This window comes from Geotrypetes seraphini, chromosome 1, assembly GCF_902459505.1.
Source record: "Geotrypetes seraphini chromosome 1, aGeoSer1.1, whole genome shotgun sequence".
Taxonomy (NCBI): domain Eukaryota; kingdom Metazoa; phylum Chordata; class Amphibia; order Gymnophiona; family Dermophiidae; genus Geotrypetes; species Geotrypetes seraphini.
In genome coordinates, this window is record NC_047084.1 from 116059388 (window position 1) to 116086714 (window position 27327).

At 47.0% G+C, this 27327-nt stretch overlaps 1 protein-coding gene across 2 annotated transcripts in view; it reads right to left on the reverse strand.

Annotated features, from left to right (window-relative positions):
* Nucleotides 1–8387: 8387 nt before the first annotated feature.
* IL11RA (interleukin 11 receptor subunit alpha) overlaps nucleotides 8388–27327 on the reverse strand; it is a 205978-nt gene continuing 187038 nt past the window's right edge. For both annotated transcript variants that reach the window (XM_033936489.1, XM_033936499.1), the window contains exons 11-12: nucleotides 14032–14111; nucleotides 8388–9670 (exon numbers count right to left, since the gene is read on the reverse strand). In XM_033936489.1, coding sequence (XP_033792380.1) covers nucleotides 9654–9670; nucleotides 14032–14111 — 97 coding nt within the window. In that variant the 3' untranslated portion in view covers nucleotides 8388–9653. The remainder of the gene's footprint in view (nucleotides 9671–14031; nucleotides 14112–27327) is intronic.

Sequence of the window (27327 nt, forward strand, 5' to 3'; positions counted from 1 at the left end):
TGGTGCATTCTGGGTCCTACAGCATTGATTTCAATGGATAGAATCAGGGTCTTTATTTGCCGTCATCTACTATGTTACTATATTACTTCGGGATTTAAGTTTAAAGTCAGGACCGGCCAAAAAGTCTCCCTCCTGGAAAGGGTAACTTGGCAGCTCTGCGACCCTAGGGTTGCCCCTTCACCATTAGGATCACCAGATGTACGGATTTCCCCGGCGGCTTTTCAAAACCTGGCACTTTGTCCAGGTTTTGAAAAGCTTCTGGCAATGTCTGGAAGGCAGATGCAATGCAGTGACATAATCGTTGCTCGTGGAGGTCTAGGGGGTGGGGCAGAACAGGGCGTAGCTGGCTGGAAAAGGGCGGGCCTGGGGCAGGGTCATGAGTTCGGATTTTCAATTTAGAAAGTCTGGTAACTCTACCTTCACCCCACTGTACAAACAATTCTGTAACTCAGCAGCACCTGCGCTATTGCGCCACCTACAGGCCTAAGCGTATCAAGCTCACAAATGCTTTTCTATAAGGCATTCCCCAACCCAGTCCTTGGGACACACCTAGTCCTATCGGGCTTTCAGGATATCCACAGTGAATAGGCATTAGATAGACTTGCATGCACCACCTCAGCTGTATGCAAATCTCTCATGAATATTCATTGTGAATATCCCGAAAACCCGATGATGTGCCCTGGGGTTAGAAATGGCCGCAGGTACGTGTAGATGCAAGGGAGTGTTCACATAGGTGGAGCTTGAGTGTGTATCTCACCTATGCGTAAAACTGTGCGCATCCCTGCTGCATTTAACTTCCCAGTTATACCAGCTCTAATTGAAGGCACATTAGTTTTGTATAATGCCCGAATAAAATAGACATAGTGTAGCCAGCAGGGTGCAGTTGTACCCCCCTTAACCAACCAAAAACGAACGCAATGCTAAATGCATAGGGTCAGCCCCTCCAGGGCCTTTTCTCTGCTGTGTCACTTGTGAGGCGGCAGAGGAAAGTCCCTGGCAGGGATGGCCGCAAGCAGCCTATGTACAGCATTTCCTCTGTTGGCTGGCCACTGCTGTTACATTGGGAGGGTCCGCAGGTAGGAAATACCAGCTCCACATGGGAAGGGAGGTCGACTGGAGGCCAGACTCACACGGGGGAAGAAGGGGGTTGTCAGGTCAGCAGTAGGAAGGACTGGCTGATCCACTCCAGGACCTGCTTTAAAGCATGCAGTAAGATGGAGTTTTTATGCTGTAGGCAATAGCGGTGAATCACAATGAAAGGGATGGTATGGTTTAACCTCCCCTAAATGCCTTCTATATCAGTCGTGTTTACGGCCCTCAGAAGTGCCACCAAATGTTCAATAGACTTTCATAACAGTTGTCTTTATGCACCCTGTCGTCATCGGGTCGCTAATTTAATGGTATGAAATCTTCAATAAGTTAGATAAAACCGTCAGCTCAACTAAGTGATAAAGTTAATGGTACTTAGCTTGGGTGGTTGGCCAAGAGGGATAACGTCGCCAACATGTTTCACCCTTAGGGGGTTTCCTCGGGGCACAATCCCTCAATTTAACTCGTTACTTGGCCATGTGATCATATACCGGGTGGCCACGTCGTGAGTAACGAGTTAAATTGAGGGATTGTACCCCGAGGAAACCCCCTAAGGGTGAAACATGTTGGCGACGTTATCCCTCTTGGCCAACCACCCAAGCTAAGTTCCATTAACTTTATCACTTAGTTGAGCTGACGGTTTTATCTAACTTATTGAAGATTTCATACCATTAAATTAGCGACCCGATGACGACAGGGTGCATAAAGACAACTGTTATGAAAGTCTATTGAACATTTGGTGGCACTTCTGAGGGCCGTAAACACAACTGATATAGAAGGCATTTAGGGGAGGTTAAACCATACCATCCCTTTCATTGTGATTCAGAGCTATTGAACTTGATTGCACAAGTCTATTTGGCAATTTAGTAGGCAATAGCAGTGGCATAGCAGCTGCAGGGAGTGGCTGGAAAATTCCCTGGGCCCCTGTGCCTGGGGGGGACCCCTAACCCAGAGCTTGACAAACCCCTAAATGTCCCTGCCCACAGTCCTTTTCTCTCTCCCGCCTGGGTCCAGTCAGCTTCTCTCTACTTCTGCTCACCTCCAGTCTCCCATATCCCCCCTAGTCCAGGTCCTCGGCCTGTTTGTGTCAACACTTGAAGCAGTGGTGGCAATTAAGGCACACTGCTCTGGCTGCTGTCGGGGCCTTCCCTCTATCGGTCCTGCCTTCTCTGAGGTACCTTTCTGCTTCCGCGAAGGTGGGACCAGCAGAGGGAAGACCTTGACGCTGGTCATATCAGCATGTCTTAACTGCTGCTGCCGGCATTGACACAAGCCAGGCCAGAGGACCCAGGAGGAGGGTGTGTGTGTAGGGTTACCAGATTTCGTGAAGCCAGAAACTGGACTTGTGGCCAAACCTCTTTCCCTAAGCTTGGGGGCCACACCTGGAAGGCCTTCAAGCATGTGTAGATATGACACGATGACATCACGTGCATCGGACAAACGGTGACCCGTCAAATGAGCGCAGGACAATTGAGCGCAGGGACTAGTGCGTGGACAATTGCGACGGTGGAAACTTTTTGTCTTTTTTTTTGAGGGGGGACCCCCCCCCCCCACTACTTTAAAAATTCACTTACTATCTAGTGTTAGGGTAAGGTTTATATCATAATTATGGGAACCCTAATCATGATATAAACCTTACCCTAACATGAAGGCCCTGATTTGCTGACACTCCTCAGGCTCCGTCCCTTGGGAGAGGCTTGAGACGCCCGGGGACAGGACCTGAGGAGTCGTCCTGCGCATACTTCTCCCTGCATGCAATTGTCCTGCACTCATTTGTCGGCGTACCCGGATAAACAGCTATTTTTTAAAAATCCGTCCAGTCACCTAGACAGCCTCTAAAAAGAGGACATGTTCCGGTTTCCCTAGATGTCTGGTAACCCTAGGTGTGTGGGACAGGGAGATGGGCTGGACCTGAGAGGAGGGGGTTGGAGAGAGATGTCCTGGACCGGGAGTGCTGGAGGCTGAAGGTAGATATGCTGAAGCGGGGTATAGGGGCTGGAGGTAGAGATATTTATTTTCCTTAATATTTTAAGGGGGGCCCCTCAATATTTTTTCCCAAGGGCCCCTGATGTTCTAGTTAACGTCATTCGGCAACAGAATTTGTTCAGCCTGACCCTGATGACCTGAGGAGTCTTACAAACACATACTACGGACAAAGTTGCTTTGGTGCTTGGTTGACGGCCTGAAGCCAGGAACAAAAGAGCGGGCAATATCGTTCTGTTTTCCATGCAGAGAAAATCCCCCGAGTGCTTTAAAATGGGAGTTGTAGAAACTGGGGCTGTCTCGCCCATTGCTTAAGCCATGGAGCTACCAACACTCTCTCTGGCTCTTGCCCACTTCTTCGTGAATGTCTGCTGTTATTTCCTGGAATTTTTTTTATTTTTTTTTTTCCCTCCTACCACTTTACTGCCAAAAAGTCGTCATTCCGAGTTTCCATGGATCCGGTGGAATCTGGATCTGATTTGAAGCTTGGAGACACCGGTGGAGGTCACGCTTTGCCGAACAGACAGCCCAGTCTGGCTTGTTGCTGGGGGGGGTAAGACGAGACAACATGGCAAGGCGAAAAAAAGGGACATGAACGATAACAAGAGAGGAGGGAATATTAGAAAGAGTGAGAGAGAAAAAAAGGAAACAGAAGGGGGACAGGGACAACTGTGAATGTATTTGTTTCATGATGCTTCTGGCCCATCAATACGAATTAGCTCATTCCTGGTGAGTCACGAAAAATAAATTCAAGCGAGAACCTAAAAGACAGCCAGACAATTAAAAAGCATAATACGCTGTGTGAGAGAGAACAGAAAAAAGGGGGAGGGAGGGGATAAGACACAACAGGGAAAACAGAAAAGGGCTGATTTTCACCATTATTACTACTATTTATCACTTCCATAGCATTGACAGGCGTACGCAGTGCTGTAATAGGCGGACCCTGCCACTGAGCTATACATTGGGCATTATTCAGTAGCTGTTACGCAGGTAATTACCCGAGACCACCCACACACTGACCAGTTAATGTTGGGCAGTCTGGGAGCAGAGCTTGGGTCCACCTCCACCCCAGGTAAATGGCATTCCTGTCCCGGCGGGGGGATAAGAACACAAGCAGTGCCTCCACTGGGTCAGACCCGAGGTCCATCGCGCCCAGCAGTCCGCTCACGCGGCGGCCCAACAGGTCCAGGACCTGTGTAGTAATCCTCTATCTATACCCCTCTACTCCCCTGAGCTCCATCAACAGAAGACCTCCACTGTCCCGGAGCAGCTGCCGGCAGCCACCAGCCTCTGTGTGCGTATGTTAAGTTTTGCGCAAGCGTGAAAACTGAGCACGCATGAGGGAGGGAGTGGCCTGCCGCTGGGAACATCGGTGGCTCCAGGAAAGTGCTGACGACCGCCCTACATGTAAATTCTTCGGCAGGGAGGAGCTAAAGGAAATGACATTTTTGGTAGGCCTTAGCGCGATTTGGGAGGGCCCTGGCCCCACTCCCTGTGGCTACGCCACTAGGGTTAGGCCAACACTTAACTGGTTAGCGGAGATATTCAATCTAGTATCCAGTTAAATAAGAAGATAAAGTTCGATCAGCAAAAAGAGACTATTCTAACTGTATCCACCATGCTAACTGGACACTGGTCTGAATATCGGCCATTGTCCAGTAAACTTCCGGGTAACAGCACATGTTTAGATGGCTCTGGTGTTGAATTTCCAGGCTTAATTCACCCATGGCTCTCAGCGTCTTAAAAACCACGGACCACTGTGTGCTGGGTATTGGGCCCAAAGGTTGAGTAGTATTACCTGCGTAACACCTACTGAATATTGCCAGATGTACAGCTCAGTGGCAGGGTCCGCCTATTACAGCACTGCGTACGCCTGTCAATGCTATAGAAGTGATAAATAGTAGTAATAATGGTGAAAATCAGCCCTTTTCTGTTTTCCCTGTTGTGTCTTCTTCTGGCCCATCAATACGAATTAGCTCATTCCTGGTGAGTCACGAAAAATAAATTCAAGCGAGAACCTAAAAGACAGCCAGACAATTAAAAAGCATAATACGCTGTGTGAGAGAGAACAGAAAAAAGGGGGAGGGAGGGGATAAGACACAACAGGGAAAACAGAAAAGGGCTGATTTTCACCATTATTACTACTATTTATCACTTCCATAGCATTGACAGGCGTACGCAGTGCTGTAATAGGCGGACCCTGCCACTGAGCTATACATTGGGCATTATTCAGTAGCTGTTACGCAGGTAATTACCCGAGACCACCCACACACTGACCAGTTAATGTTGGGCAGTCTGGGAGCAGAGCTTGGGTCCACCTCCACCCCAGGTAAATGGCATTCCTGTCCCGGCGGGGGGATAAGAACACAAGCAGTGCCTCCACTGGGTCAGACCCGAGGTCCATCGCGCCCAGCAGTCCGCTCACGCGGCGGCCCAACAGGTCCAGGACCTGTGTAGTAATCCTCTATCTATACCCCTCTACTCCCCTGAGCTCCATCAACAGAAGACCTCCACTGTCCCGGAGCAGCTGCCGGCAGCCACCAGCCTCTGTGTGCGTATGTTAAGTTTTGCGCAAGCGTGAAAACTGAGCACGCATGAGGGAGGGAGTGGCCTGCCGCTGGGAACATCGGTGGCTCCAGGAAAGTGCTGACGACCGCCCTACATGTAAATTCTTCGGCAGGGAGGAGCTAAAGGAAATGACATTTTTGGTAGGCCTTAGCGCGATTTGGGAGGGCCCTGGCCCCACTCCCTGTGGCTACGCCACTAGGGTTAGGCCAACACTTAACTGGTTAGCGGAGATATTCAATCTAGTATCCAGTTAAATAAGAAGATAAAGTTCGATCAGCAAAAAGAGACTATTCTAACTGTATCCACCATGCTAACTGGACACTGGTCTGAATATCGGCCATTGTCCAGTAAACTTCCGGGTAACAGCACATGTTTAGATGGCTCTGGTGTTGAATTTCCAGGCTTAATTCACCCATGGCTCTCAGCGTCTTAAAAACCACGGACCACTGTGTGCTGGGTATTGGGCCCAAAGGTTGAGTAGTATTACCTGCGTAACACCTACTGAATATTGCCAGATGTACAGCTCAGTGGCAGGGTCCGCCTATTACAGCACTGCGTACGCCTGTCAATGCTATAGAAGTGATAAATAGTAGTAATAATGGTGAAAATCAGCCCTTTTCTGTTTTCCCTGTTGTGTCTTATCCTCTCCCTCCCCCTTTTCTCTGTTGTTCTCTTTCACACAACATATTATGCTTTTAATTGTCTTGCTGACTTTGGGAACAGTTTTACTAGTGCTTAAATCCCCCCATCAAAGTTTCAGAGCTGTGCACTGGTGTCCGTGCAAGGCTGAACTGAGTCGCACTTCAGTGGTCATCCAAAACGGGGTGACAAAGCGACACAGGATTTCTGCTCTCCAGGACAAATATAAGGTCCCTCAGCACTTTTTGTAAAATATTTTGCCTTCAGGAGTTCCACTCCATCCACCCTCCTAGAATATTTACCCTCCAGAAAACTGCCCAAAATTATAACTAGGTTAAAAGATGCACCATTTCAAATTGTGCAAATAGTGTGGTTACTGGGTTAGTCTACTCGGAGATGTAGTCATGAAGAGGAACGATCTATATGTGAGAGGTCTGTGCTGAACGTGGTCCCGCACTTCTGGAAGGTCAAAGGTTTATAACCATAACTACTGGTTTTAATTATATAGTTAGGATGGACTTTCGGTGAAACCTACAGACCTTTCACACCTTTGGATCCAGTTTTTCTAAGATCTATGCACTGCTGGAATTTGCCAGGAATAGTTAATCGAGCCTAACAACCTGGACGGCGTACAAGGGCATGGAAGATTCTAGAAAGCAGAACTAAGCACGACCCTCGCTGCCGCTCAGTTCCATCGGAATGCCAAGGTGGTGGTGGTTGTGTTATGGCAGCAGGGGGAGGAAAGGTGTCTTAGCCGTGTCTAGGACCAGCGATCTCTGGGTCAAAGGTTAGGGTGAGCCAAGAGAAGGTTGTTAGTGGCGGGAGTGGGTGGGGGTTATTACACAGTGGTGTCTGGAGTGAGTAGAAAGGTGGATTTGTTCTAGGGGCAACAATGACTTTTGATTTGCTGATCTTTATGCAAAGCCGTGTAGCTTTATGTCCGTTCTCTTGTTCCTTTAGTAAAAGAGCACACCTCCTGCCAAACATCTGCCAAACAAAACCATTGCTATCAGCGTAGGGAAAATTAGCCTGAGTCTCTGTCCAAAAGCAGTAAATTATTGGCAGTTACAGAGGCCCGGCTTGTACACGCCACCCTTCATCTCAATTTCCAGAGCCCTAGCAGAAGAAGGCAGCTTTGTCACGAGCGGTCACTGCGAGTATTCGGTGGTCCCAGAGTCTTGAGAGCGGCAGCTCCTTGTAATTTTTAAAAAGTTGTTCATATCTAAGCAAGTGGGGCACTTAAATCAGCACTCCAGTTCAGCCACAGTCGTTTTGTCAGTGTTAACGTGTGAAACCAGTGTTATGGCGGGCAGCTAGTGCTGGTGTACATCACACATTCTGATGTTCTTATGTAGTTTTTACCAATATCTCATGCCCACTAGCCCTGGTAATATTGTGGTATTCTGACTGTCATGGTATGTCAGAATATTTCATGGCTCTATTGTTATGGCAACTGAGGATACTCAGTGTATCTGGGAATGAAATGATGAACCAACATACCAGGGTTTAGTGCCAGGAAGTCAGTTTTTCTCTTGTGGAACTGCTGTGGTCATGCTTTGGACTTGGTGGTGTTGGTTGGCCTGTAGGGTTTCAGCACACTTTAACCTCTGATTACACCATGATGATAACATGTGGGGTTATAGACATGAGGTAAAGTAAGGCCCGTCTCAAGGAAAGATGGCAGTTTCTGCGGATTTTAGTCGGTTCATAGACAAAACCGCGGAAGACAAAGGCGCGCGCCGACAACTGAGCGCAAGACGGAAGCGCGCGCCAAAGAAAATGACAGTTTTTAGGGGCTCCGACGGGGGTTTTTGTTGGGGAGCCCCCCCATTTTACTTAATACAGATCGCGGCGGCATTGTGGGTGGTTTGGGGGGTTGTAACCCCCCTCATTATACTGTAAACTTAACTTTTTCCCTGTTTTTAGGGAAAAAGTGAAGTTTTCAGTAAAATGTGGGGGATTACAACCCCCAAACCACCCACAACGCCCCCACAATGCGGTGCGATCTGTATAAAGTAAAGTGGGTGGGGGTTCCCCCCCACACACACCCCCGTCGGAGCCCCTAAAAACAGTTATTTTCTTCGGCGCGCGCCTTCGTGCTGCATTCAGTTGTCGGCGCGCGCCTTTGTCTTCCGCGGTTTTGACCTGACACCATTTTAGTCATGTGAATAACTTTGGAGAAAATGATGTGTCCTTCCCGACAAAGTGGGATTCTTACATAGCCAAACCAACTCCAGCTACCTTCATATGGCATGCACCTCATTAGAATTAGTTAGAGCCAGCAAATTCTTCTCTTCCCCCCATCAACCCCTCCCCCCCCTCCCAAATAGTCCTTTAGGATCTCTATGGGTGGCATCCCCTGTTTACCTCAAAGAAAGTAGCACCCAACGGCAGAGCATAAGCACGGATTCATTGTTCATTGGGTCACACATTCATTTGAGTTCAACTTAGCCCCTGAACTACCGTGCCCTGAGCCGGAAGGAGCAGCGTGGTGGAGTTAATGCCCAAAGGACAGGAGGGTCCATGCTCTGCTCTGATGCAAAAATTCCAGCAAGTCTGTGCAGGCAGGTTCTCCCTGGCTGCTGGTCACAGCCCCTGGGGTTTCCGCAGCAGCTCAAGGTTTGCATACATTTGTGTAATGTGACTTTTTGTAATTAATGGGCTTGATATTGAGCCCGTGGCAGTCAGCTGCTCAAAGCCTCCAGATATTCACCTGGTTCTTGGAGACAGTTTGCTAAATTTCCGCCTGTATCTCATCACCTACTTTTCTTCCACATTACCTGTAGGCTGCTGTCTGACTGTGTCTCAGGAGGAACTGGTTACGTTGCGTTCATTCATATGATATTGTACATCTACAGGTGAAGCAGACATTAGAGACGGCCATAGAGGGCATCTGATACAACTAGATACCGGCCAGATAAAATCATCCTCAACCTCCTCTCGAGGGCTGCCTAACCAGCTCCAAGGATGACCTCAGACACAAGGCGTCATCAATTACTGCAGGTGGACCGGCCAGCACTTGTATGGTCTCCTCCTTTCTCCATCCTGTTTTAGTTAGGAAGAGGCCAAAATTTCTCTGCGCATGAGACGGGGGCTCCTCTCATCACAGTTCCGATATCGGCAGTCTTCGTTCTCCTCGTGATCAATGATTCTCCCTCGCTGGGGGTGTTGTAAGTGGGGAAGGAGAGTGTCATAGATTCCCAAGGCAGCTCCTGGGTTCCGGTCCAGAATGAAAGGGAAATAAAAGGGGAACCTTTTTCACTTTGAGAAGAAAGTATCTGGGCTGGAGCCGACTGTCCGATAATCTGGCCAAAAGTGGCGGGGTGGTGTATTTGGTTTTTTAACAGGTGACCCTATGAGGGCCAATGATATCACTATAAAATCTGCGTCCCTGCAGAGATAATAAAAGAAAAAAAAAAAAAAAAAAGAACATGAATCAGGTGACTCTCTAGCCACTGAAGGAATCCACTTAACAAAAAGAATTATTCATTCCCTGCTAAGAGCCCCTCTACTCTTCCCCCACCAAAAAAAACCATGTTATAAGTGTTCTAGGATTAGGAAAACCCCTGCACTGTGGTTAATATGTACTGTAATTACCAGTAAACTGTAATTAAACTCTGGAATTCAATGCCGAGTAATGTGGTAAAAGCAGTTAGCTTAGCTGGGTTTAAAAAAAGTTTGGCTAACGTCCTAAAAGAAAAATTCATAGGCCATTATTGAGATGGCTAGGGGAAATCCACCGCTTATTTCTAGGATAAGCAGCATAGAATCTATTTTACTACTTGGGATCTAGCTAGGTACTTGGGACCTGGGATGGCCACTATTGGAAACAGGATACTGGGTTTATTGGACCTTCGGTCTGTCCCAGTAGGGCAACTCTAATGTTCTCATGTGAGCCAAGTAGATGGACAATCAAGCCATTGTGACATCACTGATGAGGTTGGCTCTTAGGCATTGGTGGAATGAGGCATTATGGGAGGGTGTAGATGGGCTGGAGTAAGTCTTAACAGAGATTTCGGCAGTTGGAACCCAAGCATAGTACCGGGTAAAGCTTTGGATTCTTGCCCAGAAATAGCTAAGAAAAAAAAAAAAAAAAAAAAAAATTTAAATTGAATCAGGTTGGGCAGACTGGATGGACCATTCGGGTCTTTATCTGCCGTCATCTACTATGTTACTATGTTACTATCACAATATGAGGGGACATTGAAAAGTTTTCAGCCCCACCAAGAAGAGAACGACGTGGAGCCGTGAAACTTACAAGTTATTCCACACTTTTCTTGACATTTTTTGTTTCAATGACATGAAATAAAATGAAAAATGTCAAGAAAAGTGTGGAATAACTTGTAAGTTTCACGGCTCCACGTCGTTCTCTTCTTGGTGAGGCTGAGAACTTTTCAGCGTCCCCTCATAGACGCCGCTAGACATAATTCTATAAATGGTGCCACATGGTTGATTTACAATGGTGCCGTTTATAGAATCAGGCCCCTCCTCCTCCTAACAGGTCGGGATTGATGTGGGGAAGGAGAGCAAAAGAAAGAAAACCAATGCCTATTGTTGTTCCAATGGTGATTTCTTGGGGAATTCCACAGAATGGGTCAAATTTTGCTGCCCTTCCCACTGCAGGAGCATCCCGACTGGATCTGTACCCTATAGCGCCCACTCCCCTTATTGCCCCAATCCCAGCCACTGTGCTGCAACCAACACAGGGGACAGGGGGCAATTTTTGTGTCCCAGTCTTCCCTGTCCCTTCTGTCTGCACAGACTTTGGGAAGGCCCTTTCCAAAACTGTAGAATCATGGCAACGAGGAGCCTTGACTATATTTCCTAGGTTAAGGCACCTTATGATGTGATATTCCTGTGATAATACTCAGTAGCAGGCTTATAATAGTGTAGAATTATGGAATGACTTGCCTGGTATCTTGCGTTTCTTTACGGGGAGGATGAATTTTTAAAAAAATGTTGAAAACTCAATTATTTGCCAATGCCTTCCTATGCTGCCCCGCAAATTCGCGTTGCGGTCCCAGTCATTCACGGTATTTTCCGACCGTGAATGACCAGGCAGCCGGAGCGCCGGCGAGTGAAGGAAATCACTCGCGGTCTGCTCCGACCGCCTCTTCCTCTACTAAAGTGTCAAAGCAGCTCCTGATTGGTGAGGCCCGACTTTAGTACAGGAAGAGGCGGTCGGAGCAGACCGCGAGTGATTTCCTTCACTCGCCGGCGCTCTGGCTGCCCTCTCCTGTCTCCCCTGTTAAAAATCGTATTTGCGGTTTTTCAACATTTGCCGGGGTTCCTGGAACGGAACCCCCGCGAATATCGGGGGAGTACTGTATTTCAGTTGATAATTGCCTTTTAGAATTTTTTGACAGCAATGTATGATGGCAAGACAAATCATGGGCTGCATACGAAGGGGTTTCGTCAGTCGTAAGGCGGAAGTCATTATGCCATTGTATAGATCCATGGTGAGGCCCCACCTGGAATACTGTGTGCAATTCTGGAGGCCGCATTATCGCAAGGATGTGCTGAGACTGGAGTCGGTGCAGAGAATGGCCACCCGGATGGTCTCGGGACTCAAGGATCTACCGTACGAAAAACGGCTTGACAAATTACAGCTATACTCGCTCGAGGAGCGCAGAGAGAGGGGGGACATGATCGAGACGTTCAAGTATCTTACGGGCCGCATCGAGGCGGAGGAAGATATCTTCTTTTTCAAGGGTCCCACGGCAACAAGAGGGCATCCGTTGAAAATCAGGGGCGGGAAACTACGAGGTGACACCAGGAAATTCTTTTTCACTGAAAGAGTGGTTGATCGCTGGAATAGTCTTCCACTACAGGTGATTGAGGCCAGCAGCGTGCCTGATTTTAAGGCCAAATGGGATCGGCACATGGGATCTATTCACAGGGCAAAGGTAGGGGAGGGACATTAAGGTGGGCAGACTGGATGGGCCGTGGGCCCTTATCTGCCGTCTGTTTCTATGTTTCTATGTTTATGTTTCTATTTGGCATGTGGGATCTCTTCATGGAGGTAGTTAGGGGGGTGGGCCATTAGGGTGGGCAGACTAGATGGGCCGTGGCCCTTATCTGCCGTCTGTTTCTATGTTTCTAAAGCTTGCTTGTATTTCTGAATGGATTGAATTTGCGTTCTATCCCTGTCTACAACAGGGACGACCGTGAGGTTTGTTGAGACAGGTCTATGTTATATGTGGTAATCATAGAGAAACAAGATTTTATGTATGCGCTAAGGAAATTTTTTAATAAATAAAATAATGCTCACGTTGCATTGCTATATTGAAACGCACCAATAACACACTTATCACATCCTAATGTCTAGTATTTCTCTAACGCGGAGGTGTCCAACCTCGGTCATCAAGAGCCAGTCAGGTTTTCGGGATTTCCCCAATAAATATACCGTATTTGCCGGCGTATAAGACGACTGGGCGTATAAGACGACCCCCCAACTTTTAGTTAAAAAATAGAGTTTTGTGTTATACTCGCCGTATAAGACGACCCCTTCTTCCTTCTCCACCCCTTTGTATTCCCCCATGTGCTTTCAGCGTTCTTCTCCCTCCTCTGTCTTCAAGTGCTTTCAGAGTCCTTCCCCCCCCCTCCTGTCTTCACCATGGTATTTCAGCGTCCTTCTCCCCCCCTCCTTCTCTACCGCCCCGGTTGCAGCACAGCCGGCCAGGTCCCCTTACTTTTGTGGCACTTCCCCGACCGACCGACAACAGCCCCGGTCCGACAAACCTTCCTGCCCTTAACCGCGAATCTAAATTACCTTCTTACAGCTGCTGTAAGAAGGTAATTTAGATTCGCGGCTACAGGGCAGGGAGGATTGTCGGACCCGGGCTGTTATCGGTCGGTCGGGGAAGTGCCACAAAAGTAAGGGAACCTGGCCGGCTGTGCTGCAACCGGGGCGGGGCGGCCGCCCCTCTCCCTTGGTAGCCACTCGAACCGCGAGGCTACTCTCCTTCTCCTTATCTGCCCTGCCTGCAGCACAGAGCCGAACGGAAGTCTTCCCGACGTCAGCGCTGACGTCGGAGGGAGGGAGGGTTTTGTTTAAGGTTTGTTTAAGCCCTCCCTCCCCTCCGACGTCAGCGCTGACGTCGGGAAGACTTCCGTTCGGCTCTGTGCTGCAAGCAGAGAAGGTAGGGAGAAGAAGAGCCGCGTACATCCAGAAGACTGAGTACATCCAGCCCCGCGACCCTCGGAGGCGTCCCCACGGGATCCCCGCGACCCTAGGGGCGTCCCCGTGCAGCTCTCTAATGTAAAGTAAGGGCATGTAAACAGTACCCGGCGTATAAGACGACCCCCGACTTTGGGGAGGATTTTAAGGTACTGAAAAGTCGTCTTATACGCCGGCAAATACGGTACATGAGATTTATTTGCATGCACCGCCTCCATTGTATGCAAATAGACCTCCCGTCTATTCATTGGGGAAGTCCTGAAGACCCAACTGGGTAAAGGATCAAGGTTGGACATCCCTGCTTTAACTGATTCCGACTTAATTGCAGTTTGCTGTTCCTCATGGAAATACATCAAGCAAGCCCCAGGACATGTCGCTCATTCAGGGCAGATCTGACAGGCAGACACAAGTGTTCTTCATATTTTTCTGCAACTTGCCCCACTCGAGGACAGCACGGAGAGTAGCAGGGGGTAACTGTACACACATGATCTGCTGATGGTAAACGGCATCTGGCAGCAGTGGGATGCACTCGGTACACTGCACACTCATAATTCTAATAACCTGGAACTTACTGGGCAACGCCTTCAGGTGTACCACTGAAATAAAGTCCCGATTCTTTGCCTGGTCTTTTCCCTTTTTTCTCACTCGTATCCTGTAAATAGTAAGGGAGAGAGAGAGCATTAGGATGTTACCCAGAAGCTAATCTGGTGGTGCTGGGGAAGTTGCAGATTGAGAAGGAGGTTATAGGTACCATTAGAGAATGACACGGAGAAAAAATCTGTCCCCGTCACCGGACCATCGTCCCCTTCACCGCCCTGTCCCCACCGTCTCCGTCACCGCCCCGTTGTCCCCTTCACCGCCCCATCCCCGTCTCCGCAGCATCCACCTTTCCCTCTCGCCACCTCAATGCCCTTTGGCACCCCTCGCGCGGTCCGTGCATCTCCCTCCCTCCCCCTTACCTTCTCGGCACGTTTTAAGGTTTCAGAGTAGCAATAATAATAAACTGAATTCTTATATACCGCCCTACTAAAAAGTTCACAAAATGAAAGGCGCCGGAGTCTACGTGTATCATGTGCATGTGTGGGCAGAAGCTTCTCCTCTGACGCCACCGGAAGTTGCGTCCGAGGAGAAGCTTCTGCCCACACACGCATGCGATGCACATGGGCTCTGGCGGCTGTCAACAAGGACTCTGAAACCTTAAAATGCACCACAAAGGTAAGGGGAAAGGAGGGAGGGAGACAGATTCGTAGGAGGGAAAGGAGGGAATGGAGAAAGGAGGGAGGAGGCCGCACGCGATCGGTGACCGCGCACGTTCCCTCCCTTAACTGCAGGGACAAGGCCGTTCACCGCTTCACGGAGCAGTAGATGGCCTTGTCCCAGCGCCTGCGGTGAGCACCTTTCCCCCCTCCACTGTTTTAGCGGGTTACCCGCAGCTACTTGGGGCCAGCCGTGGGCAACATCCACCGTGTCATTCTCTAGTTACCGTGCAATGATGCCAGTTAAGTATTCGATTTGGTTCTGGGAGGAGGTATAAAAAAGCAATCCACAAAGTGTTAGGACGAAGGCTCATGAGTAGGGTTACCCTATGGCTCCAGAAAAAGGAGGATGGATTGAGACATCCGGGTATTACTTCCAATCCGTCCTCCTTTTTCTGGAGCCATAGGGTAACCCTACTCATGATCCTCCGTTTAGATTTAAACTGCATTCTGCTGTTATTTAGATTTTCCCTCATCCTCTTTCTTCTATTATTAATAATCATTTACAGTCCAATCAAATCCTAGACCTCCTTCTCTGTTATGTCCAAAGAGTTCAGTCAGTGAATCATTGTACAGAGCACCCCAGTTTCCTGATCTCGAAGGATAGACATCCTCAATCGATTACCAAGCACTCCACCACCTAGATTCAAATCTTGGTTCCCGTTGAGCCAAAGGAAAAAGAGGAAATTGGATTTTAAAAAACCAACCCCCCTCCCCCTTATACCTGGGGTAAAACTGCCACTAGGTGGATTGGGCATTTGCCCAGGGTGGAAATATTTGTGGGGCAGCAGCCTGACTCTGGCACAGCATTTTATATCTTCTGAGAGCTGGTGCTCAAATCCTGCCACATCTCAACCCCCAACTCCCCCCCCCCCCATCAACCACACCTGATAAGTTTATGTGAGACTTGACAGTGCCTATGCTGCAAAAACCCTGCACTGCCTCTATGAAGCTATAAAGTGCAAGCATAATTGGGACAGACCGAAGATCCATCAGCCCAGCCCATCTTGTTTCCAACAGCGGCCAACCCAGGTCCCATGTACCTGGCAAGATCTCAAACAGTAAAACAGATTTCAGGCTGCATATCGTAGGAATAAGCGGTGGATTTCTCCAAGCCATCTCAATAATGGCCTATGGACCTCTTTTAGGAGTGTGTGGCGCACTGCTTGGAGTTACAGCCTCAGCACCCTGAGGTTGTGGGTTCAAACCCACGCTGCTCCTTGTGACACCGGGCAAGTCACTTAATCCCCCTATTGCACCAGGTACATTAGATAGAGTGTGAACCCACCAGGACAGACAGGGGAAAATGCTTGAGGACCTGAACAAATTCATGTAAACCATTCTGAGCTCCCCTGGGAGAACGGTATAGAAAATTGAATAAATAAATATTGTGAAAAGTTTCAGCCTCTGATAACCAGAGCTGGCATTGTGACATCATAATGCCTCATTCCACCAATAAGAGCCAACCTCATCAGTGATGTCACAGTGGCTCGATTGTCCTATACTTGGCTCACTTTTGCTTCACTTTGATTTCTAGATTGGCACAGTGGTTAAAGCTACAGCTTCAGCACCCTGAGGTTGTGGGTTCAAACCCACGCTGCTCCATGTGACCCTGGGCAAGTCACTTAATCCCCCCATTGCCCCAGGTACATTAGATAGATCCACACTGCCCCTTGTGACCCTGGGCAAGTCACTTAATCCCCCCATTGCCCCAGGTACATTAGATAGATTGTGAACCTACCAGGACAGACAGGGAAAAATGCTTGAGTACCTGAATGTAAACCACTTAGGTTATAAGTGGTATAGAAATACTAAAATAAATACACGCTGGACCACCAAGTTAAAAAGGTACAATGATGGATGGATGGGCGGGAGGTTAAAGAAAAGGTGGTGTGACGGCAGTGGCAGCGGGCGGGTTTACAAAGGTGGTGCGGTGGCGGCAGACGGGTTTAAAAAGGCGGGGGGGGTAACAAAATTTGTATCTTCGCTGCATAAGACGCACCGGGATTTGCACCCACTTTTGGGTGGAAAAAAAGTATGTCTTATGGAGCGAGAAATATGGTAATATGTTAAAAAGCAGCGATCCCAGCACAGACCCCTAGTGAACCCCACTATTTACCCTTCTCCATTGAGAATGTTGACCATTGAAACCCACTCTTTTCTTTCAACCAGTTCTCAATCCACAAAAGGTCATTACCTCCTATCCCATGACTTTCTAATTTCCTGAGAAGTCTTTCATGAGGTACTTTGTCAAATGCCTTTTGAAAATCCAAATACACAAGATCAACCGGTTCACCTTTATCCACATGTTCATTCACCCCTTCAAAGAAATGCAGTAGATTGGTGAGGCAAGATTTCCCTTGACTAAAACCATGTTGGCTTTCTCTCATTAATCTATGCTTACGTATATGTTCTGTCATTTTGTTCTTTATAATAGTCTCTACCATGGGCACCAACGTCAGACTCACTGGTCTATAATTTCCTGGATCACCTCTGGAACCCTATTTAAACATTGGCATCATGTTGGCCACCCTTCAGTCTTCCGATACTATGCTGGTAATATCATGATTTGCAGTGTAAACCGCTGTTGAGAAATCTAGCAGTACTAACACCAAAGCAAATCCCCTGTCTCAGGGTAGGATGCACAATGCTCTGACAACACCGGAACAAAATACTGTGTTGGGACCAATTTTCCTGGTGCCTGCTCAGAAGAGCAATTCAGCTCCTTCTCCTGCCTGCAGCTGCCGTTCTCCCCGTCTGCCCAGCTGATGGCGGCTCCAGAGCTAAGAGTATATTCCAAATATCAACCTGTTCGGACACTATAGTTGTCGTTTCATCCAAGGATAGTCCAATGCCTCTATGAAGTTCTCAGCGGTCAGCTTTTTCTTGTCTCTGATCTCCTTTCAAACTCTGGGAGGTGTCATTTTTTTTTTTTTCAGGTGGTCACTTGGGGGAAAACCTAATTAGAAAATGGTCTGTCCACGATAGGGATGTCATTTCAATGCTGTTATCACAATATTCTGGGATGTCAACCTCTTGTACGTGACCCCTTTTTTCATGGGTTGAAGAATCGATCACTTGTTGAATCCTAGATCTGTCATCGTGTCCAGGAAGACAGCTGTGGTGGTATCTCGGGTTTTGATGTGTAGCTCGAAATCTCCCATGATCACCATCCCCAGGGTAATTCAGGGTTCTCTGTGTAATCAGATCAAAGAGTACTTGCACAGAAGATGGGATAGTTTGGTTTCTCCTCTTCTACTTGCATTAAAAGGAGCTCTGATTCATTTGGGGATTCTAAGCAGTTGGAATGTATTCAGGGTCACTTGTCTAATCTAATTTTCTATTTGTGCATCGTGCATTCAAGGTAACTTACAGAAAGAAGGAAGAGAGAGGGTGAAGCAGGGAAAGGAAGGGGGAGAGGGGAGGAGAGGAGAGGGAAAGTGACTGGCTAGCAGGAAGGATGTGGATCGAGATTCATTTGAAGTTCAAGCAACAAAGAGAAGGATTTTCAGTTTCACAAGATGTAGCTAGGCGCTGTTCTGATTGATTCTGCCAGGTCACTCCCAGGAAGGTTAGCATGGAGTGAAATATACATCTGTACTTTGGATTTTTTGTGGTTGGGAGATTTAAGAACATAAGAATAATAATAATAATAACTTTATTTTGTATACCGCCATACCCAGAGAGTTCTAGGCGGTTCACAGCAGTTAATAAGATTACACACGAGATAACATTGGAATTAACAATTTTTGGAATGTACATGTCGAAGTTTACAGAACAATTTTTTGTAGAGTACAGGTCAATGAAGTTGACATAATATACAATAGAGTACAGTAGGAATATTTAAGGAATATATAGAAGGAATATACAAGAGTATACAATAGGAGGGTTTTTATTTTTTTTTTACAGGGAAAAACATATCGGTCAGTGACGTTAATTGGTTTGGAGGGTACATTGGGGGGGGGGAAGGTGGAGGTTCATGTGTAATGAAGGGAGTAGAAGAAGCAAGTGGGAGTGTTAGGGATTCTGTCCGTGGAATAAGTGAGTTTTGAGGGTTTTTTTTAAGTCCAGGTAAGTGGGGGCGTCAAGTATAATTTGGGCAAACCATGAGTTTAGTTTGGCTGCCTGGAAGGAGAAGGTTTTGTCAACGAATCGTTTGAGATGACATAGTTTTAGGGAGGGGAAGGCGAACAGATGAATTCTGCGAGAGTTCTTATTGTTGTGATTTAATTTAAAGTGGGGGGATGAGGTAGCTTGGGGATAGACCAAATACCGATTTGAAGCTGAGGCATGCGAACTTGAACAGGACTCTGGATTCAAATGGCAGCCAGTGCAGTTTATGGTAGAAAGGGGTGATATGTTCCCATTTGTTTAGACCAAATATCAGGCGGACGGCAGTGTTCTGAATCAGTTTTAGTCTCCTGGTGGTTTTCTTCATGGCGCCTAGGTAAATGATGTTGCAATAATCGAGGATGCTGAGAATGGAGGATTGTACTAGCATTCGGAATGAGTTGTCATCAAAGTATTTTTTTATGGTGCGGAGTTTCTAGAGCGCCGAGAAGCATTTCCTGACGGTAAGATCCGTGTGCTTCTCAAGGGAGAGGTGTTTGTCTAGGGTGACTCCTAGTATTTTTAGGGTTTGTTCTAGGGGGAAGTCCGATCCATTCACTTGGATTGAGGTATTTTTGAATTTATCATTGGGGGAGGCCAGGAAGAATTTAGTTTTATCAGCGTTTAGTTTTAGTTTATAGGATAGCATCCAGAGTTCTATCTGCCTGAGTAGGTGTGATATAGAGTTAAGCAGCTCTAGGGTGAAACTGGTTAGTGGGATGATTATTGTGATGTCGTCTGCGTAAATGAAGAATTTTAGCTTGAAGCTGTGCAGTAGGTTTCCCAGGGAGACGAGATAGATATTGAATAGGGTGGGGGATAGAGGTGAGCCCTGGGGGACGCCACAAGAGTTGTCCCAGCTGTGGGAGAAGGAGTCGTTCTTGATCTCTCTGTAAGATCTATTTTTTAGAAACCCGTTGAACCAGCTGAGGACTTGTCCGGAGATGCCGATGTGTGCAAGGCAGTTTAGGAGAATGGTGTGATCAACTAGATCGAAAGCACTGCTTAGGTCAAGTTGCAAGATTAGGGCGCTGGAGCCCTGGCTGAAGAGTGAGTGCAGGTGGTCGAGTAGTGAGGCAATGATGGTTTCGGTGCTGTGGCCAGCGCGAAAGCCTGATTGATTGTCGTGTAAGATGTCGAATTTGTCCAGGTAGGTGGTGAGTTCAGCATTTACTGCTCCCTCAGTTATTTTGGTGACTAGTGGGATGCTGGCGATAGGCCTGTATTAGATGGGATGTTGGGGAGTTCTTTTGAGTTTTTTATAATTGGAGTTATCAGGATGTGGCCTTGCTCTGCTGGGAAGTTTCCGGCGGATAGTAGAGCGTTGACCCATGACAGCATGTTGGCTTTGAAGTGGGCTGGGGCTGTTTTCATGACATTTGGGGGGCAAGTATCCAGTCTGCAGTAGGAGTTGTTTTATTTGTTGTAGTATTTGCTAAAGGATAGCCAGTCTATGGATGTGAAATGGTTCCAGCTTAGGTCGGTTCTGGACCCTAGTGCACTGTTGGATGTGTTTGTGTCATTGAGGATTGGGAAGTCCCCGTGGGGGTTGGCAGGGGGCGTTATAGATGATCTTAATTTTTGTATTTTGGAATTGAAGAAGTCTTCTAGGGTGCTGGCTGTTAAGGTGGAATCCTCCCGGGTGTTCGTGAGTGTCTCGAGGTTGTAGAGGTCGTTGACCAGGTTGAAAAGGTTTCTACTGTTGTTTGTGACGTTTCCTATTTTTTGGGCGTAGAAGTTTTTTCGTTTTTCCTTGTTGAGGTTTTTGTAGCTTTTTACTTTTGATCTCCACACAGCCCTGTGCTCTTGAGTACCAGATTTAGACCACAGTCTTTCTGACTTTCTTACGTCTCTCTTTAGTAGTAGCAGCTCGGAGTCGAACCATCCCTCAAGATTTGTGTTTCTCATTCTGCGGGTTTTTAAGGGGGCAATTTTGTTTAGAATGATTGTGCTGTCCATAGTCCATGAGGACATGAATTGATCTGTTTCTGCATTCTGAGTAATGATATTCTCATAGTGGGACCAGAATTCTATTGGGTCGATCTTGCCTCTGGAAGTGTGGGTTTTATTAGTTCTTGTTTTATTGTTTATGTTGGTTCTTTGCTGGCAGTCAATAGTGAAGTTACATAGTCTGTGGTCGGACCATAGGGAGTCCGACCAGTTATCTTCTTTCCAGTAGAGTTTGGGGTTGATTGGTTCTTTAGAAGAGAAAGTCACCAGGTCTAACTGATGACCTTTTTGGTGGGTTTTGGTTGGGGGTGGTATGAAGTAGTCTAATTGAGAGATGAGTGACCAAAAATCTGAGATTTCTGGTTGGTCTGTTTGCTCTAGGTGAATGTTGATATCACCACATAGTAAGTTGTATGGGCTTGCTAGTGAGTTGGTTATCAAAAATTCCATGAAGTCTTCCTTGGCTAGGTTCCATTTTTTTGGTGGGACATAGAACAAAATAGTTGTTAGGGAGGCTGTTAGGGTTTTTGAGGTTAGCGATACTGATAATATCTCTAAGTTGGGCGAAGCTTCCGAGTTAAGAACAGCGCAATTTAAGCAGTCTCGGTAGATTATTGCTAATCCTCCTCCCCTTCCCCAGGTTCTAGCTAGAGTTATAATCTTGAAGCCTGGGGAGAGGCAATCTTTGATAATTATGTCGCTATCTGATAGTAGCCAAGTTTCTGTGAGTAGTAAAAAGTCCGGATTAATTGCGTTCAGCCAATCCTTGATCAAGATGGATTTGTTCCTCATCGATCTTATGCTTAGGTAGTAGCCACATAGGTTCTGATGGGCGGTGACTTCGTTTGGAAGGTAGTGGGAGTAGGTTAGTTTTTTTAGTGACCGCTGTTTTATAGTGCGGGGCTTGGAAGGAGTGTGGGGGGATGGTAGAGTTGTGGTTGGAAGTAGACCTAGCTTTGGGTAGTCATATGGTTTGTATGGTGGGAATGGTGGGAACTTGGGCTTAGCCTCACGGTGTGAGGTGTAGTGAATTGGTATTGGAGATGGGTATCGAGGGTTGGCTGTACAAATTCTGATGCAGATCAGGTATAGTAGGAGCAACAGTGCGCATTGATGGGAGTTTGGTAGAGCCATGGCTCCGATCTCTAAAGGGGGTTAACTTGATTATGCAGATGAGGTCAGGGGGTGAGGGAGGATATAGGGGGAGGTGGGCAAGATTAGGGAGAGGGAGGGTGACGGGAAGAAAAATAGCTAAATAAATAAATAAAAACCCAGTACTTGTCTGGAAATACCTGGCTTGATAGCCACGTATGACTGTCTGGCTAACAGGTCTGTCTAGTTATGCAAGCCTTGACGTGCTGTTAGACAGGATTCTGGTTGTACAGGTTATACAGGTTGTACAGGTTCTGGTTATACAGTACTTGATCGGCTATACAATACTAGTCAGGTAGGTCTTGTCAGGCAGAGCTTTGCTTGTACGGCTGTACGGTAGTTGTCTGGCAATGCCTTGCTTGTGGGTTGGTAGATTACATAGATTATTTGTGAAATATAGGTATACTTATCTGGTTGGACAGCTGGGTCTGGATCTGCGGTGTAGGGTGCCTGGACTGTGTCTAGTCCGGACGCTGAGGTCTGGGGTTGTCGTGGAGGTGGGCCAAATCCATGGATTGGGGTTTCAGATTTTCCTCTGAAGGTGATCAGTTTGAGTCAGCACCTGACTGGTGTGGTGGCCCCGTTGCGGGTATTGGCCAATGTCACTGAGGGTTTAAGTGTTGAGGGTTTGGTGACCTGATTGAAAAGACGGCGCTTCTGCACAGGCGCCTCGCACAGACGCTTCGCAAAGGCGCGAGCTAAGGCGCACGCGCCTTTGCCGTGCGCCTTCGTTGGCACGCCGAACGGCTGCATGCCGTTGGTGCAGCTGCTTTTAAAAGTTGATTGTCTCCTGCTGGATCGGGAGGAGGGCGGAACAGGGCTCCCACGCTCCTCTCCTCGGCGCGGGGGACCGGCAAAAAAGGCCACATGCCGTTGGTGCGGCTTCTCTTAAAAGTTGATTGTCTCCTGCTGGATCGGGAGGGGGTGGAGCAGGGCTCCCACGCTCCTCTCCTCGGCGCGGGGGACCGGCGAAAAAAAAAAAAAAATGTCCATCAAGCCCAGTAGCCAATCCAGGTCACCAGTACTTGGCCCAAACCCAAGGTGTAGCAATATTCCATGCTACCGATTCAGGGCAAGCAGACTATGAACTTTTCCTCCAGGAACTTGTCCAAACCTTTATTAAAACCAGCTATGCTATCTGCTCTTACCACATCCTCTAGCAACGCGTTCTAGAGCTTAACTATTCTTTGGATGAAAAAATATTTCCTCCTGTTGGTTTTAAGAGTATTTCCCTGTAACTTCATCGGGTGTCCGCTATTCTTTGTAATTTTTGACGGAGTGAAAAATCGATCCACTTGTATCCGTTCTAGTCCACTCAGGATTTCGTAGACTTCAATCCTATCTCCCCTCAGCCGTCTCTTTTCCAAGCTGAAGAGCCCTAACCGTTTTAGTCTTTCGTCATAGGAGAGGAGTTCCATCCCCTTTACCATCTTGGTCGCTCTTCTTTGAACCTTTTCTAGCACCACTATATCTTTCTTGAGATAAGGAGACCAGAACTGAACTAAATTCTCCTGATGAGGTCGCACCATGGAGCGATACAGGGGCATTATGACATTCTTACCCCCTCTTCTATTAAACTGCGCTAACAGTTTTTAGGGCAGAGAAACGCACTGAATGGCCCGCGCTGCTCCCGACGCTCATAGGAATTGTTAAAAAAGGGATGGTTAACAAGACTAACCCCCGCTTCTATTAAACTGCACCAGCAGTTTCTAGCATGGGGAGCCGTGCTTTTCCAGTCTATGGACTTTCACAACAAAATTCAAATTCTGACCAACTGACTTTCCCGCCAAAATTCAAATTGGTGGACTGCCCTGTCCCAATCAGGTCAATGAACTCACTATTTCCAAAGTCACACTGCAGACTTCAGAGCACACCCTGAAGAAAGCCACAGCATGGTGGCTGAAACATTGGTTTCAACCTGAAAATAACGCAGCGAGACCCGGAAACCTGCAAGAAGCACAATGCCAGCTGCGGAAACCCTTAGAGAACATCTTTAAACCTACCAGAGACCTTTTCCATTCTATGGACTTTCACAACAAAATTCAAATTTCTGACCAACTGACTTTCCCGCCAAAATTCAAATTGGTGGACTGCCCTGTCCCCAATCAGGTCAGTGAACTCACTATTTCCAAAGTCACACTGCAGACTTCAGAGCACACTCTGAAGAAAGCCACAGCATGGTGGCTGAAACGTCGGTTTCTACCTGACAAAGACGCAGCGAGACCCGGAATCCTGCAACAAGCACAATGCCAGCTGCGGAAACCCTGAGAGAACATCTTTAAACCTACCAGAGACCATTTCCATTCTATGGACTTTCACAACAAAATTCAAATTTCTGACCAACTGACTTTCCCGCCAAAATTCAAATTGGTGGACTGCCCTGTTCCCAATCAGGTCAGTGAACCCACTATTTCCAAAGTCACACTGCAGACTTCAGAGCACACCCTGAAGAAAGCCACAGCATGGTGGCTGAAAAAGTCGGTTTCTACCTGACAAAGACGCAGCGAGACCCGGAAACCTGAAAGAAGCACAATGCCAGCTGCGGAAACCCTGAGAGAACATCTTTAAACCTTCCAGAGACCTTTTCCATTCTATGGACTTTCACAACAAAATTCAAATTTCTGACCAACTGACTTTCCTGCCAAAATTCAAATTGGTGGACTGCCCTGTTCCCAATCAGGTCAGTGAACCCACTATTTCCAAAGTCACACTGCAGGCTTCAGAGCACACCGTGAAGAAAGCCACAACATGGTGGCTGAAACGTCGGTTTCTACCTGACAAAGACGCAGCGAGATCTGGAAACCTGTAACAAGCACAGGGCATTCAGGTTCATATCCTACTGCAACTCTTATTTTAAATGCTGCGCCCTCCCCTTCAGGCTTGCAAGTATCGTAAATTGAATCTAATCAAATCTGCAATTTCTGAGTCATTCTATGCCTAAATAGGTTCAAGGCGACAGAGAATCACAATATGAATACACTTCTCCCTCTGTATTCGCTGTGATAGGAGATTAACAGAACCGCAGATACAGAAAAACTGAAAATAACTTTTTCATATGTTATCCACTGTTTTCTATTAACCCTTTCAGGACCAAGGGACATATTTGTCCCATAACTTTAAAATCCTATCAATTTTGATTGGGATAGTCTACAGTTCTAAATTTGATACGTACGGATTCCATATGATACTGCCTTTATGTAAACAAACTGGTTCCGACATTCATTCATTAGCGTCGTTGCCAGATTGACGAGAAGATTCACTTGCCACACTGTCCATAAGCCAGAAGTGTGATTTTTTTTAAATAAAAATAATGATATTTCACAAAAAAAATCAATTTTTTTGGCATCTGCAAGCCCTTTTTACCATAAAAATGTCGTCAAAACCACAAAAATTGGCCTACGATCCTTATGGTCCTGAAAGGGTTAAAAACCATCGTGAATATGGTGAAACTGCGAATAACATGATGGGAGACCTGGCCTGTTTCTGAAGGAGAGGCAAAACACGGTGAAGAAAGTGCTGGGAATTGGGCGATTTCTCTATGCAAGCTGATGTAATTTGGGGGGAGGAGCCAGCAAGCCAAAAACCTTGAATAATCGAAACTGCGAATGCTGAAACCACGAATAAGGAGGGAGAAGTGTAGAATATGGGAACAAAGCAGAGAAATATTAAGAGGAAAATACTAGTGCATTTTCAAAGGTCATACTAAATGTTGAAACAATGGCAAAATATTTTGGATGTGGTGTGACATAGGTACCTAACAGGGGAAATTAGATACACTTCCCCCTCCGTATTTGCGAATTCCGTATCTACGGAATCGCTTATTTGCGGTTTTAAATGAAAAAAAAAAATTATTTTCATTTTTCGGCCTATTTTAAGCCCTGTACCTCCATGACCGCTCATAGAAACATAGAGTATGACGGCAGAAAAGGGCCATTGACCCAACAAGTCTGTCACTCAAAGAATCCTCTCTCTAAAAGAACCCTCCCCCTAAGCATTGCCCTGGAGCATACCCACATGTTTATCCCATCGTCCTTTGAAGTCGAGCACTACCTGACGTGGAAGACCATTCCAGCGATCAACCACCCTTTCGGTGAAGAAGTATTTCCTGATGTCACCATGAAGTCTCCCACCCTTGAGTTTGAGTGGATGCCCTCTTGTTTCCGTGGGGCCTGTAGGGAAAAAGATATCTTCTTCCATCTCATTACGGCCTGTAAGATATTTGAATGTCTATATCATGTCTCCCCTCTCTCTGCATTCTTCGAGAGAATATAACTGCAGCCTGCTTAGACGTTCTTCATATAGGAGATCCTTGAGCCCTGAGACCATCTTAGTGGCCATTCGCTGAACCGATTCTATTTTCTTCACATCCTTTTGATAATGTGGCCTCCAAAACTGAACACAGTACTCCAGATGAGGTCTCACCATGGACCTGTACAATTGCATTATAATTTCAGGCTTTCGGCTGACAAAACTTCTTCGGATGCAACCCAGCATCTGTCTAGCCTTGGTTGAAGCTTTCTCCACCTGATTGATGGTCTTCATATCTTCACTAATGATTACACCCAGGTCCCGTTCTGCGACAGTTCTTGTTAAGTTTTCACTATTCAGGGTGTATGTTCTGCAGGGGTTACCGCTACCAAGGTGCATAACCTTACACTTTTTGGCATTAAAACTCAGTTGCCAAGTATTAGACCATTGTTCCAGTAAAAGTAGGTCCTGCCTCATAGTGTCGGGCAGAGTTGCGCTGTCCACAACGTTGCTTAGCTTAGCGTCATCGGCAAATAATGTAATTTTACCTCGAAGTCCCTGAGGCAGGTCTCGTAACATAGTAACATAGTAGATGACGGCAGATAAAGACCCGAATGGTCCATCCAGTCTGCCCAACCTGATTCAATTTAAAAAATTTTTTTTTTTTTTTTTTTCTTCTTAGCTATTTCTGGGCGAGAATCCAAAGCTTTACCCGGTACTGTGCTTGGGTTCCAACTGCCGAAATCTCTGTTAAGACTTACTCCAGCCCATCTACACCCTCCCAGCCATTGAAGCCCTCCCCTGCCCATCCTCCTCCAAACGGCCATACACAGACACAGACCGTACAAGTCTGCCCAGTAACTGGCCTAGTTCAATCTTTAATATTATTTTCTGATTCTAGATCCTCTGTGTTCATCCCACGCTTCTTTGAACTCCGTCACCGTTTTACTCTCCACCACCTCTCTCGGGAGCGCATTCCAGGCATCCACTACCCTCTCCGTAAAGTAGAATTTCCTAACATTGCCCCTGAATCTACCACCCCTCAACCTCAAATTATGTCCTCTGGTTTTACCATTTTCCTTTTTCTGGAAAAGATTTTGTTCTACGTTAATACCCTTTAAGTATTTGAACGTCTGAATCATATCTCCCCTG